This window comes from Salmo salar, chromosome ssa28 (genome assembly GCF_905237065.1).
Source record: "Salmo salar chromosome ssa28, Ssal_v3.1, whole genome shotgun sequence".
In the NCBI taxonomy this organism is placed as follows: Eukaryota; Metazoa; Chordata; class Actinopteri; order Salmoniformes; family Salmonidae; genus Salmo; species Salmo salar.
Genome location: NC_059469.1, coordinates 36,924,475 through 36,939,028, shown reverse-complemented (window position 1 = coordinate 36,939,028; position 14,554 = coordinate 36,924,475). Strand labels below are relative to the sequence as shown.

General features: G+C 47.9%; 1 protein-coding gene across 7 annotated transcripts in view; it reads left to right on the top strand.

Moving 5' to 3' along the window:
* LOC106589940 (kinesin-like protein KIF20B) overlaps nt 1–14,317 on the top strand; it is a 60,368-nt gene extending 46,051 nt beyond the window's left edge. For 6 of the 7 annotated variants that reach the window (XM_045710183.1, XM_014180394.2, XM_014180393.2 and 3 more), the window contains one exon: nt 7,150–7,929. In XM_045710183.1, the coding sequence (XP_045566139.1) occupies nt 7,150–7,224 (75 nt within the window). In that variant the 3' untranslated portion in view covers nt 7,225–7,929. Of the gene's footprint in view, nt 1–7,149; nt 7,930–14,296 lie in introns of those variants that run through there. The other variant, XM_014180397.2, reaches the window with a different exon arrangement.
* The last annotated feature ends 237 nt before the right edge of the window (nt 14,318–14,554 follow it).

The following is a 14,554-nucleotide window of genomic DNA, read 5'->3' as shown; positions in this document are numbered from 1 at the left end:
GGTTAGGCTTGGGCGACATGGTTAGGCTTGGGCGACATGGTTAGGCTTGGGCGACATGGTTGGGCGACATGGTTGGGCGACATGGTTGGGCGACATGGTTGGGCGACATGGTTGGGCTTGGGCGACATGGTTGGGCTTGGGCGACATGGTTGGGCTTGGGCGACATGGTTGGGCTTGGGCGACATGGTTGGGCTTGGGCGTCATGGTTAGGCGACATGGTTAGGCGACATGGTTGGGCTTGGGCGTCATGGTTAGGCGACATGGTTAGGCGACATGGTTGGGCTTGGGCGTCATGGTTAGGCGACATGGTTAGGCGACATGGTTGGGCTTGGGCGACATGGTTAGGCGACATGGTTAGGCGTCATGGTTAGGCGTCATGGTTAGGCTTGGGCGACATGGTTGGGCTTGGGGCGACATGGTTGGGCTTGGGGCGACATGGTTAGGCGACATGGTTAGGCGACATGGTTGGGCGACATGGTTAGGCGACATGGTTAGGCGACATGGTTAGGCGACATGGTTAGGCGACATGGTTGGGCTTGGGCGACATGGTTGGGCGACATGGTTGGGCGACATGGTTGGGCGACATGGTTAGGCGACATGGTTGGGCTTGGGCGACATGGTTGGGCGACATGGTTGGGGTTGGGCGACATGGTTGGGCTTGGGCGACATGGTTAGGCGACATGGTTGGGCGACATGGTTGGGCGACATGGTTGGGCTTGGGCGACATGGTTAGGCTTGGGCGACATGGTAAGGCGACATGGTTGGGCTTGGGCGTCATGGTTGGGCTTGGGCGTCATGGTTGGGCTTGGGCGACATCGTTGGGCGACATGGTTAGGCTTGGGCGTCATGGTTAGGCGTCATGGTTAGGCGTCATGGTTGGGCGTGGGTGTCATGGTTGGGCTTGGGCGACATGGTTAGGCGACATGGTTGGGCTTGGGCGACATGGTTAGGCGACATGGTTGGGCTTGGGCGACATGGTTAGGCGTCATGGTTAGGCTTGGGCGTCATGGTTAGGCGTCATGGTTAGGCTTGGGCGACATGGTTAGGCTTGGGCGTCATGGTTAGGCGACATGGTTAGGCTTGGGCGACATGGTTAGGCTTGGGCGACATGGTTAGGCTTGGGCGACATGGTTAGGCTTGGGCGACATGGTTGGGCGTCATGGTTAGGCGACATGGTTGGGCGACATGGTTAGGCTTGGGCGACATGGTTAGGCGTCATGGTTAGGCTTGGGCGTCATGGTTGGGCTTGGGCGTCATGGTTGGGCGTCATGGTTGGGCTTGGGCGACATGGTTAGGCGTCATGGTTAGGCGACATGGTTAGGCTTGGGCGTCATGGTTAGGCGACATGGTTAGGCTTGGGCGACATGGTTAGGCTTGGGCGTCATGGTTAGGCGACATGGTTAGGCGACATGGTTAGGCTTGGGCGACATGGTTAGGCTTGGGCGTCATGGTTAGGCGACATGGTTAGGCTTGGGCGTCATGGTTAGGCTTGGGCGACATGGTTAGGCTTGGGCGACATGGTTGGGCGACATGGTTGGGCGACATGGTTGGGCGTCATGGTTAGGCGACATGGTTGGGCTTGGGCGTCATGGTTTGGCTTGGGCGTCATGGTTTGGCTTGGGCGACATGGTTAGGCTTGGGCGACATGGTTAGGCTTGGGCGACATGGTTAGGCTTGGGCGACATGGTTAGGCTTGGGCGACATGGTTGGGCGCATGGTTGGGCGACATGGTTGGGCGACATGGTTGGGCGACATGGTTGGGCTTGGGCGACATGGTTGGGCTTGGGCGACATGGTTGGGCTTGGGCGTCATGGTTAGGCGACATGGTTAGGCGACATGGTTGGGCTTGGGCGTCATGGTTAGGCGACATGGTTAGGCGACATGGTTGGGCTTGGGCGTCATGGTTAGGCGACATGGTTAGGCGACATGGTTGGGCTTGGGCGACATGGTTAGGCGACATGGTTAGGCGTCATGGTTAGGCGTCATGGTTAGGCTTGGGCGACATGGTTGGGCTTGGGCGACATGGTTAGGCGACATGGTTAGGCTTGGGCGACATGGTTAGGCTTGGGCGACATGGTTAGGCTTGGGCGTCATGGTTAGGCGACATGGTTGGGCTTGGGCGACATGGTTGGGCGACATGGTTGGGCGACATGGTTGGGCGACATGGTTAGGCGACATGGTTGGGCGACATGGTTAGGCGACATGGTTGGGCTTGGGCGACATGGTTGGGCTTGGGCGACATGGTTGGGCTTGGGCAACATGGTTAGGCGACATGGTTAGGCTTGGGCGTCATGGTTAGGCGTCATGGTTAGGCGTCATGGTTAGGCGACATGGTTAGGCTTGGGCGACATGGTTGGGCTTGGGCGACATGGTTGGGCTTGGGCGACATCGTTGGGCGACATGGTTAGGCTTGGGCGTCATGGTTAGGCGTCATGGTTAGGCTTGGGCGTCATGGTTAGGCGTCATGGTTAGGCGACATGGTTAGGCGACATGGTTGGGCTTGGGCGACATGGTTAGGCGACATGGTTAGGCGACATGGTTGGGCTTGGGCGACATGGTTGGGCTTGGGCGACATGGTTGGGCGACATGGTTAGGCGACATGGTTGGGCTTGGGGGACATGGTTAGGCGACATGGTTAGGCTTGGGCGACATGGTTAGGCGTCATGGTTAGGCTTGGGTGACATGGTTAGGCTTGGGTGACATGGTTGGGCTTGGGCGACATGGTTAGGCGTCATGGTTAGGCGACATGGTTGGGCTTGGGGCGACATGGTTGGGCTTGGGGCGACATGGTTGGGCTTGGGCGACATGGTTGGGCGACATGGTTGGGCTTGGGGCGACATGGTTGGGCTTGGGGCGACATGGTTGGGCTTGGGCGACATGGTTGGTCGACATGGTTGGGCTTGGGCGACATGGTTGGGCGACATGGTTGGGCTTGGGCGACATGGTTGGGCGACATGGTTAGGCGACATGGTTGGGCGACATGGTTGGGCTTGGGCGACATGGTTAGGCTTGGGCGACATGGTTAGGCTTGGGCGACATGGTTGGGCTTGGGCGACATGGTAAGGCGACATGGTTAGGCTTGGGCGACATGGTTGGGCTTGGGCGACATGGTAAGGCGACATGGTTGGGCTTGGGCGTCATGGTTGGGCTTGGGCGACATCGTTGGGCGACATGGTTAGGCTTGGGCGTCATGGTTAGGCGTCATGGTTGGGCGACATGGTTAGGCGTCATGGTTGGGCGTGGGTGTCATGGTTGGGCTTGGGCGACATGGTTGGGCTTGGGCGACATGGTTAGGCGACATGGTTAGGCTTGGGCGACATGGTTAGGCGTCATGGTTAGGCTTGGGCGACATGGTTAGGCGTCATGGTTAGGCTTGGGCGACATGGTTAGGCGTCATGGTTAGGCTTGGGCGTCATGGTTAGGCTTGGGCGTCATGGTTAGGCTTGGGCGTCATGGTTAGGCGTCATGGTTAGGCGACATGGTTAGGCTTGGGCGACATGGTTAGGCTTGGGCGACATGGTTAGGCTTGGGCGACATGGTTAGGCTTGGGCGACATGGTTAGGCTTGGGCGACATGGTTAGGCTTGGGCGACATGGTTAGGCTTGGGCGACATGGTTAGGCGACATGGTTAGGCGACATGGTTAGGCGACATGGTTAGGCTTGGGCGACATGGTTAGGCTTGGGCGACATGGTTAGGCTTGGGCGACATGGTTAGGCTTGGGCGACATGGTTAGGCTTGGGCGACATGGTTAGGCTTGGGCGACATGGTTAGGCTTGGGCGACATGGTTAGGCTTGGGCGACATGGTTAGGCTTGGGCGACATGGTTGGGCGACATGGTTGGGCGTCATGGTTGGGCGTCATGGTTAGGCGACATGGTTGGGCTTGGGCGACATGGTTGGGCTTGGGCGACATGGTTGGGCTTGGGCGTCATGGTTAGGCGACATGGTTGGGCTTGGGCGTCATGGTTAGGCGACATGGTTAGGCGACATGGTTGGGCTTGGGCGACATGGTTAGGCGACATGGTTAGGCGACATGGTTGGGCTTGGGCGTCATGGTTAGGCGTCATGGTTAGGCGACATGGTTAGGCGACATGGTTGGGCTTGGGCGTCATGGTTAGGCGACATGGTTAGGCGACATGGTTGGGCGACATGGTTAGGCGACATGGTTGGGCGTCATGGTTAGGCTTGGGCGACATGGTTGGGCTTGGGCGACATGGTTAGGCGACATGGTTAGGCGTCATGGTTAGGCGTCATGGTTGGGCTTGGGCGACATGGTTAGGCGTCATGGTTAGGCGTCATGGTTAGGCGACATGGTTGGGCGTCATGGTTGGTCTTGGGCGACATGGTTGGGCGACATGGTTAGGCGACATGGTTGGGCTTGGGGGACATGGTTAGGCTTGGGCGACATGGTTAGGCTTGGGCGACATGGTTAGGCGTCATGGTTGGGCTTGGGGCGACATGGTTGGGCTTGGGCGACATGGTTGGGCTTGGGCGACATGGTTGGGCGACATGGTTGGGGTTGGGCGACATGGTTGGGCTTGGGCGACATGGTTGGGCTTGGGCGACATGGTTGGGCGACATGGTTGGGCTTGGGCGACATGGTTGGGCGACATGGTTAGGCTTGGGCGACATGGTTGGGCGACATGGTTGGGCTTGGGCGACATGGTTAGGCGACATGGTTAGGCGACATGGTTGGGCGACATGGTTGGGCGACATGGTTGGGCGACATGGTTGGGCTTGGGCGACATGGTTAGGCTTGGGCGACATGGTTAGGCTTGGGCGACATGGTTGGGCTTGGGCGACATCGTTGGGCGACATGGTTAGGCTTGGGCGTCATGGTTAGGCGACATGGTTAGGCGTCATGGTTGGGCGTGGGTGTCATGGTTGGGCTTGGGCGACATGGTTGGGCGACATGGTTAGGCTTGGGCGACATGGTTAGGCGACATGGTTAGGCGACATGGTTAGGCGTCATGGTTAGGCTTGGGCGACATGGTTAGGCGACATGGTTAGGCGACATGGTTAGGCGACATGGTTAGGCGTCATGGTTAGGCTTGGGCGACATGGTTAGGCGACATGGTTAGGCGTCATGGTTAGGCGACATGGTTGGGCTTGGGCGACATGGTTAGGCGACATGGTTGGGCGACATGGTTAGGCGACATGGTTAGGCGACATGGTTAGGCGACATGGTTAGGCTTGGGCGTCATGGTTAGGCGTCATGGTTAGGCGTCATGGTTGGGCGTCATGGTTGGGCGACATGGTTGGGCGACATGGTTAGGCTTGGGCGACATGGTTAGGCTTGGGCGTCATGGCCACAACATCATAGCACAATGTTTATCATTTTCTATAAAAAAAGAAAAATTCTGAATAATAGACGTTTTAAATATGTTTTATCGGTAGTACAGGACCTTAGGATGGCTACAAATGAATTGTACGTGGTTTTAATGGGCTTTATCCATTCTGATTTTGTTAATACTCAACCAAAACCTGACAGAGAAGTAGTCCAATTTTGTTTAACTTTTCATTTATTTAGCACTGGATCAACAAATCGTTGTAGAAGGTATTGTAATAAATCCCTAGCTGTATGTTTATACATCCATACGATATGTGACTGCTCCAAACCTGGGCCAACACCGATTTATTGGGACAGTAGGGCTTCCTGTTTACAGTTATTCACCACCCAGGGTGCTTGATCAAAGTATTTAATTTTTGGATATGTTTTTATCCCAGTTGTGTCAGGTGTGTGTAACCACAAAGCAAGGTATAGTCACGTAGACAACCCTATCAGTTCAGGTCTGATGCCTTGTTCTATGGGTAAGGATTCCCATTTATATGATGGGTGTCATGCAAGACATACGTGTTGATTTTTAACTTCAGTTGTAAATATTGTAATGAAACGGGCAGGGAGCAGGTCTCGGACCTTCGACGTTCTAGCCCGAAGTCCAGCGCGCTATCGACTGTGCCGCAAAAGCGTGCTCGTGCGGCAGAGTCGATATCCTCGCTTATAAACCCAGGGTCGTTACAATATAGGTCAACCTTATGGATACGTTATAAAGGTTTTGTGTGTGTGTGTAATTTCAGCCACTTGTTTTAAAAGTAGCACTCGCGATGCCAAAATCGGGACGTCATCCGTTTTGTATGAAATGTTAATAGATGGTTCATTCACTGCTCTAGAATGTAGTGAAGTACGGGGTCAATTCAAGAGGGTGCTACTAAATCAACGTCTTCACCTGTTTTTATTTGTGCCCTATGTCATTATGAATCACATTCAATGAATCATTAGATTGTTCTCTACAATATTACAACTTTAAACACACTTTTTTTAGATGACCGTGTTGATGAAATAAGAACGTTAATTTGTACTTTACATTGTGCTGCTCTTGGCTGTAAACTCTTCCTTATTTCAGCGTTAGGAGGTGGGGGCATTTCCGCTCTTTGGACCAATCAAAATCAACTTGATACCCTCGTCATGTTCAACTCCAGATCCGGGTATTTTTATTCCTCTAACCCCGGTCAATCAATGTTGAGAGGGGCCGTTTCCATGGCGATTTAAAGGGGAAGACTCGGAAATTCACAATGGAAACTAGAAAACGTTTTATTTTTTTTGTCGGGTAGGGTATATCTTGAAATTTAGTCTAACTTTTGGTAATTAATGTATACCCAGTATATAAGCTCCATTTTTTTTTTTTTTTTATTCTGGGGATATTATTTAGGGGAAAGCCCATATCACACACTAACCTGCAGCCGCTAGCTTGTCTGTTGACGTTGGAAGTTAGCGCCGTTCTGCCCACGGAGCAGTGACGGAGTTCTATTGAACAGCGACCACTTTCTGACCATGATGATGTTACATTCTCTTTAATTTAAATTCTCTGAGTAAATCGTCTAACTTTTGAAAAATATATATATATGTGTGTGTGTGTGTGTGTGTGTGTGTGTAGAGAGACAGGGTTTGGACTATTGTTTTTTTTCTGATGCAATTCTCTATTGAATGAACATATTGTCAAAACCTTTTTTGAATTACATGATTTTTATCGTTATATATTTTGCAGGATGTAATATATATCTCTCTCCCCCCCTTGTAATTGGTATGTTAGAAATGTGTAAGTGCTTCAGATCCTGTTCATTCTCCTGAACTGTTGACCTCTGTCTCAGATCATCGGTGGAAGTTCAGACGAGCGAGAGGGGGACCATCTCATCATCAAGAGAAAACTCCGGACGGCTAAATGAGTTGACTTCTCTGTTCCACAGCGAGGATGTTATCCCTGCTGCTCTTGTGTGGTAACGGGGAAATGAAATAATCCATTTTGTTGGTGTAATGTTGTGGTTGTTTTCTTCTTAATATCGGTTAGGTAGATATCAGTTTTAGTTTTCATATTAGCCTTCATTTATCACTTTAATTTATATTCGATTTTTATTTCTATGTATTTAATGTTGCACATTATGTGATTTATTTCTTTCATTTGTATGATTTAACACTATCATTTTTGGACCAAGTATGTTTATTCTCAGTCCAGAACATTTTGGTAATGTGCTCCTCTGAAGATGTACATGTCAACGATATTCATGTAAAAAAAAATAAACACGAGGCGTTTTTTGTTGTGCAGAATGAATGTCTTACTGGGGACAACCAGTCCTATTGTGGTGCTAAACATGTTGACGATACATGGTGGAATGTAGATTATAGCGCCCTGTTCAATCAGCCAATCAGAGTAGTATCTGGGCTAAGACATCGTTACAAACTGCTCTTTTGGCTTCAGGCCGTGAACATCATTTTATTTACTAAATTCATCTAAATACACTTCATGTTGTATCACAGGAAGTCCCATTTTTTTTGTTTTGTTGATTTAACCGAACCGTTTGACTGCTATTCATGTATAATACTGTACTGCTAACAAGGTGGTTTAATAAAAACACTGCTATTCTTACAAATTATTCCAGTGTCTGAGGATAACTTCAGGAACAAACTATATTCTAACCACGCCATCAAGTATTGTCACCATCTGTGTGTCGTGTCTTTGGGGTACCATTAAACTGAAGACATGTTTATCAATTAACTCCCTGTAATTATTATCACGCGATTAAACTGATTAATCGTTTAATTGTAATTAACTAGGAGATCGGGGCACCAAGGAGAATATTCAGATTACAAAGCTATAATTTTCCTAATATAACTTTCCTGTACTATAATATTATATTCTATTATGGTATAGGCCGATTATCTTCTGGTTTAAATGGTGTATTTTACCTCTAGTCCAGTCTCATTCCAAACGTCGTAAATTGTTGTATCTGCACGAACCCAGTCTTTACTAAGAGTCATCGATACATCAATTGTCTTAAAATCATTTATTTACTAAACTAAGTAATCACATAAAGTATACAAACAGTAATTATGGTCACAAAGAATTGGTAGAGTAATGTGCCCTAGTGGTCTAAAACAGGCAGGGCTGGTGTCTTGTAGAACAATGGGTCATAAAATGTTCAGCTGAGGAGGTACACAGTTCATTAATATTAACAATTGACATGCTAATCCTTTGCACATGAACGCTCACTCATTTGAGAACAATTGCAATCAATATATATTTACGCTCAGTGTGTAGTCGGGATCCTTGTTGGAGCGTCGTTCTGATGGAGAGTTTTCTCTCTCTCGGTTAGAATGGATGTTTCGTTGGTCTTCGCGTTCAATGATATTAATTATTAGTCTGCAGCTAAGTAAATTATATCAAAGACTTGTTCTTATTCTGTCGGTATCAATAGTCTAAATGTTAACCACGTGGTATAGTTCACTTTCAGTAGAGTACTTGGATGGTCAAACCTATTGGCCAACTCGCAATGGAGTGGAGGCCGGGGTCTGAAGAAAGTAGATCAGGCTATGGTTTTATAGTGAACATGTCACATGACACCTGGTACTGTCTGTGTCCCTGGGGGCGTGCCGATGACTGAGTTAAGCTTGGTACAGAAATATAATTCTATCACATTAACATCAGTACATAGCATCTCAATGTATTACAAATAGCTTTATCCTTATTAATACATTCTATACAACCATGTGGATGCAAGTCTCAAGGCTGAGGCTATTATATAAACCGTTTTATGGTAATATGGCTATATCGTCTCTTCTGAGTATCACAAAATTGTACCAAGCGGGCCAGTTCGTAGCTGGATTCTTCACCAGTCTTCCATACCTTCTCCAGAACACAAATGTCGCTTGGCTCCCCAATTCTGTGAGTTGGAAGAATTTCCTGTGTCTCTCTATGGGCCATGTGGCCAGAGACTCTCCTGGAATTTTACCACTCCTTCACACAGGGACTGGGTGGGGGAAGGTAGGTTGGGGGATGGTGCAAAGGGGGGAGGGGGTCAACTGTCCTCCCTGTACTCAAAGAGGCCAACGTCATGACGTGTTTTATACTCTGAAATCCCCTCAGCAGTCACTGTATTGCTTTTTCACTTACTCATAGAATATTTTTAATTGCATCCGAATAAGCAAAAATTATGAAGTGAAAAATAAAGGCAAAGGCAGCTGTTGATAGAGAGAGAGGAGGGGGGGAAAGAGAGAGAGAAGACTTGTGACATCCAGAGCTCTGTTCCCTGGACGGACGTCATTGTTATGGCCGTTCATCCGGCAGGGACAAGGTGTTCTCATGCTTTTTGCTTTCTCTGCAAAGGTGTGTTTTTTTTTTTGTTGAGGTGATATAAGAAGCCTGACAATCATGGTCTTCACACTTTAAAAAAAATTAATGAGGAAGATATTCATCTGTCAGAACTCTGGGTTTGGCAGTTAGTATCGGCTCAGAATTAGAGATATAGGCCTGAGTCAGCAAGTGATGTATTACAGCACAGTCGACTACTATCTTAACCGGCAGATTTTCTGAGTGCTTCGGGACCCCAGGAGAGGAGGAAAGGGGTGTAAAGGGATAGTTACCCAAATTACATTTCGGTGTCCTTAACCTTCAAAATCCAAAGGCCTCATTAGGAAATGACACAATGGCACATACAGCACTGTAAAGATAACAGACAGGCTACAGCACTGTAAAGATAAGACAGGCTACAGCACTGTAAAGATAACAGACAGGCTACAGCACTGTAAAGATAACAGACAGGCTACAGCACTGTAAAGATAAGACAGGCTACAGCACTGTAAAGATAACAGACAGGCTACAGCACTGTAAAGATAACAGACAGGCTACAGCACTGTAAAGATAACAGACAGGCTACAGCACTGTAAAGATAACAGACAGGCTACAGCACTGTAAAGATAACAGACAGGCTACAGCACTGTAAAGATAACAGACAGGCTACAGCACTGTAAAGATAACAGACAGGCTACAGCACTGTAAAGATAACAGACAGGCTACAGCACTGTAAAGATAACAGACAGGCTACAGCACTGTAAAGATAACAGACAGGCTACAGCACTGTAAAGATAAGACAGGCTACAGCACTGTAAAGATAACAGACAGGCTACACCACTAGAGGTAAAGATGACAGACAGACAAGCTACACCACTGTAGAGGTAAAGATGACAGGCTACAGTGAGAAGTGATGGACTCCATCCTAGCTGGAGGGGTGCTCTCATCTTATCTACGAACATAGACAGGGCTCTAACTCCTCTAGCTCCACAATGAAAAAGGGTGCAGGCCAGGCAGCAGGCTGTTAGCCAGCCTGCCAGCTTAGTGGAGTCTGCCACTAGCACAGTCAGTGTAGTCAGCTCAGCTATCCCCATTGAGACCGTGTCTGTGCCTCGACCAAGGTTGGGCAAAACTAAACATGGCGGTGTTTGCCTTAGCAATCTCACTAGAATAAAGACCTCCTCCATTCCTGTCATTATTGAAAGAGATCGTGATACCTCACATCTCAAAATTGGGTTACTTACTGTTAGATCCCTCACTTCCAAGGCAGTTATAGTCAATGAACTAATCACTGATCATAATCTTGATGTGATTGGCCTGACTGAAACATGGCTTAAGCCTGATGAATTTACTGTGTTAAATGAGGCCTCACCTCCTGGTTACACTAGTGACCATATCCCCCGTGCATCCCGCAAAGGTGGAGGTGTTGCTAACATTTACGATAGCAAATTTGAATTTACAAAAAAACAACAACGACGTTTTTGTTTTTTGAGCTTCTAGTCATAAAATCTATGCAGCCTACTCAATCACTTTTTATAGCTACTGTTTACAGGCCTCCTGGGCCATATGCAGCGTTCCTCACTGAGTTCCCTGAATTCCTATCGGACATTGTAGTCATAGCAGATAATATTCAAATTTTTGGTGACTTTAATATTCACATGGAAAAGTCCACAGACCCACTCCAAAAGGCTTTCGGAGCCATCATCGACTCAGTGGGTTTTGTCCAACATGTCTCTGGACCTACTCACTGCCACAGTCATACTCTGGACCAAGTTTTGTCCCGTGGAATAAATGTTGTGGATCTTAATGTTTTTCCTCATAATCCTGGACTATCGGACCACCATTTTATTACGTTTGCAATCGCAACAAATAATCTGCTCAGACCCCAACCAAGGAGCATCAAAAGTTGTGCTATAAATTCTCAGACAACCCAAAGATTCCTTGATGCCCATCCAGACTCCCTCTGACTACCCAAGGACGTCAGAGGACAAAAATCAGTTAACCACCTGAGGAACTCAATTTAACTTTGCGCAATATCTTAGATGCAGTTGCACCCCTAAAAACTAAAAACATTTGTCATAAGAAACTAGCTCCCTGGTATACAGAAAATACACGAGCTCTGAAGCAAGCTTCCAGAAAATTGGAACGGAAATGGCGCCACACCAAACTGGAAGTCTTCCGACTAGCTTGGAAAGACAGTACCGTACAGTATCGAAGAGCCCTCACTGCTGCTCGATCATCCTATTTTTCCAACTTAATTGAGGAAAATAAGAACAATCCGAAATTTATTTTTGATACTGTTGCAAAGTTAACTAAAAAGCAGCATTCCCCAAGAGATGATGGCTTTCACTTCAGCAGTAATAAATTCATGAACTTCTTTGAGGAAAAGATCATGATCATTAGAAAGCAAATTACGGACTCCTCTTTAAATCTGCGTATTCCTCCAAAGCTCCGTTGTCCTGAGTCTGCACAACTCTGCCAGGACCTAGGATCAAGGGAGATACTAAAGTGTTTTAGTACTATATCTCTTGACACAATGATGAAAATAATCATGGCCTCTAAACCTTCAAGCTGCATACTGGACCCTATTCCAACTAAACTACTGAAAGAGCTGCTTCCTGTGCTTGGCCCTCCTATGTTGAACATAATAAACGGCTCTCTATCCACCGGATGTGTACCAAACTCACTAAAAGTGGCAGTAATAAAGCCTCTCTTGAAAAAGCCAAACCTTGACCCAGAAAATATAAAAAACTATCGGTCTTTATCGAATCTTCCATTCCTCTCAAAAAAATTTTGAAAAAGCTGTTGTGCAGCAACTCACTGCCTTCCTGAAGACAAACAATGTACACGAAACACTTCAGTCTGGTTTTAGACCCCATCATAGCACTGAGACTGCACTTGTGAAGGTGGTAAATGACCTTTTAATGACGTCAGACCGAGGTTCTGCGTCTGTCCTCGTGCTCCTAGATCTTAGTGCTGCTTTTGATACCATCGATCACCACATTCTTTTGGAGAGATTGGAAACCCAAATTGGTCTACATGGACATGTTCTGGCCTGGTTTAGATCTTATCTGTCGGAAAGATATCAGTTTGTCTCTGTGAATGGTTTGTCCTCTGACAAATCAACTGTAAATTTCGGTGTTCCTCAAGGTTCCGTTTTAGGACCACTATTGTTTTCACTACATATTTTACCTCTTCGGGATGTCATTCGAAAACATAATGTTAAATAACACTGCTATGCAGATGACACACAGCTGTACATTTCAATGAAACATGGTGAAGCCCCAAAATTGCCCTCGCTAGAAGCCTGTGTTTCAGACATAAGGAAGTGGATGGCTGCATACTTTCTACTTTTAAACTCGGACAAAACAGAGATGCTTGTTCTAGGTCCCAAGAAACAAAGAGATCTTCTGTTGAATCTGACAATTAATCTGGATGGTTGTACAGTCGTCTCAAATAAAACCGTGAAGGACCTCGGCGTTACTCTGGACCCTGATCTCTCTTTTGAAGAACATATCAAGACTGTTTCAAGGGCAGCATTTTTCCATCTACGTAACATTGCGAAAATCAGAAACTTTCTGTCCACAAATGATGCAGAAAAATTAATCCATGATTTTGTTACTTCTAGGTTGGACTACTGCAATGCTCTACTTTCCGGCTACCCAGATAAAGCACTAAATAAACTTCAGTTAGTGCTAAATACGGCTGCTAGAATCCTGACTAGAACCAAAGAATGTGATCATATTACTCCAGTGTTAGCCTCCCTACACTGGCTTCCTGTTAAGGCAAGGGCTGATTTCAAGGTTTTACTGCTAACCTACAAAGCATTACATGGGCTTGCTCCTACTTATCTTTCCAATTTGGTCCTGCCGTACATACCTACACGTACGCTACGGTCACAAGACGTAGGCCTCCTAATTGTCCCTGGAATTTCTAAGCAAACAGCTGGAGGCAGGGCTTTCGCCTATAGAGCTCCATTTTTATGGAATGGTCTGCCTACCCATGTGAGAGATGCAGACTCGGTCTCAACCTTTAAGTCTTTACTGAAGACTCATCTCTTCAATGGGTCCTATGATTGAGTGTTGTCTGGCCCAGGAGTGTGAAGGTGAACGGAAAGGCTCTGGAGCAACGAACCGCCCTTGCTGTCTCTGCCTGGCCGGTTCCCCTCTCTCCACTGGGATTCTCTGCCTCTAACCCTATTACAGGGGCTGAGTCACTGGCTTATTGGTGTTCTTCCATGCCGTCCCTAGGAGGGGTGCGTCACTTAAGTGGGTTGAGTCACTGACGTGGTCTTCCTGTCTGGGTTGGCGCCCCCCCCCGGGTTGTGCCGTGGCGGAGATCTTTGTGGGCTATACTCGGCCTTGTCTCAGGATGGTAAGTTGGTGGTTGAAGTTTTCCCTCTAGTGGTGTGGGGGCTGTGCTTTGGCAAAGTGGGTGGGGTTATATCCTTCCTGTTTGGCCCTGGGGTATCATCGGATGGGGCCACAGTGTCTCCAGACCCCTCCTGTCTCAACCTCCAGTATTTATGCTGCGGTAGTTTATGTGTCGGGGGGCTAGGGTCAGTCTGTTATATCTGGAGTATTTCTCCTGTCTTATCCGGTGTCCTGTGTGAATTTAAGTATGCTCTCTCTAATACTCTCTTTCTCTCTTTCTTTCTTTCTCTCTCTCGGAAGACCTGAGCCCTAGGACCATGCCTCAGGACTACCTGACATGATGACTCCTTGCTGTCCCCAGTCCACCTGGCCGTGCTGCTGCTCCAGTTTCAACTGTTCTGCCTGCGGCTATGGAACCCTGACCTGTTCACCGGACGTGCTACCTGTCCCAGACCTGCTGTTTTCAACTCTCTAGAGACAGCAGGAGCGGTAGAGATACTCTCACTGGTCGGCTATGAAAAGCCAACTGACATTTACTCTTGAGGTGCTGACCTGTTG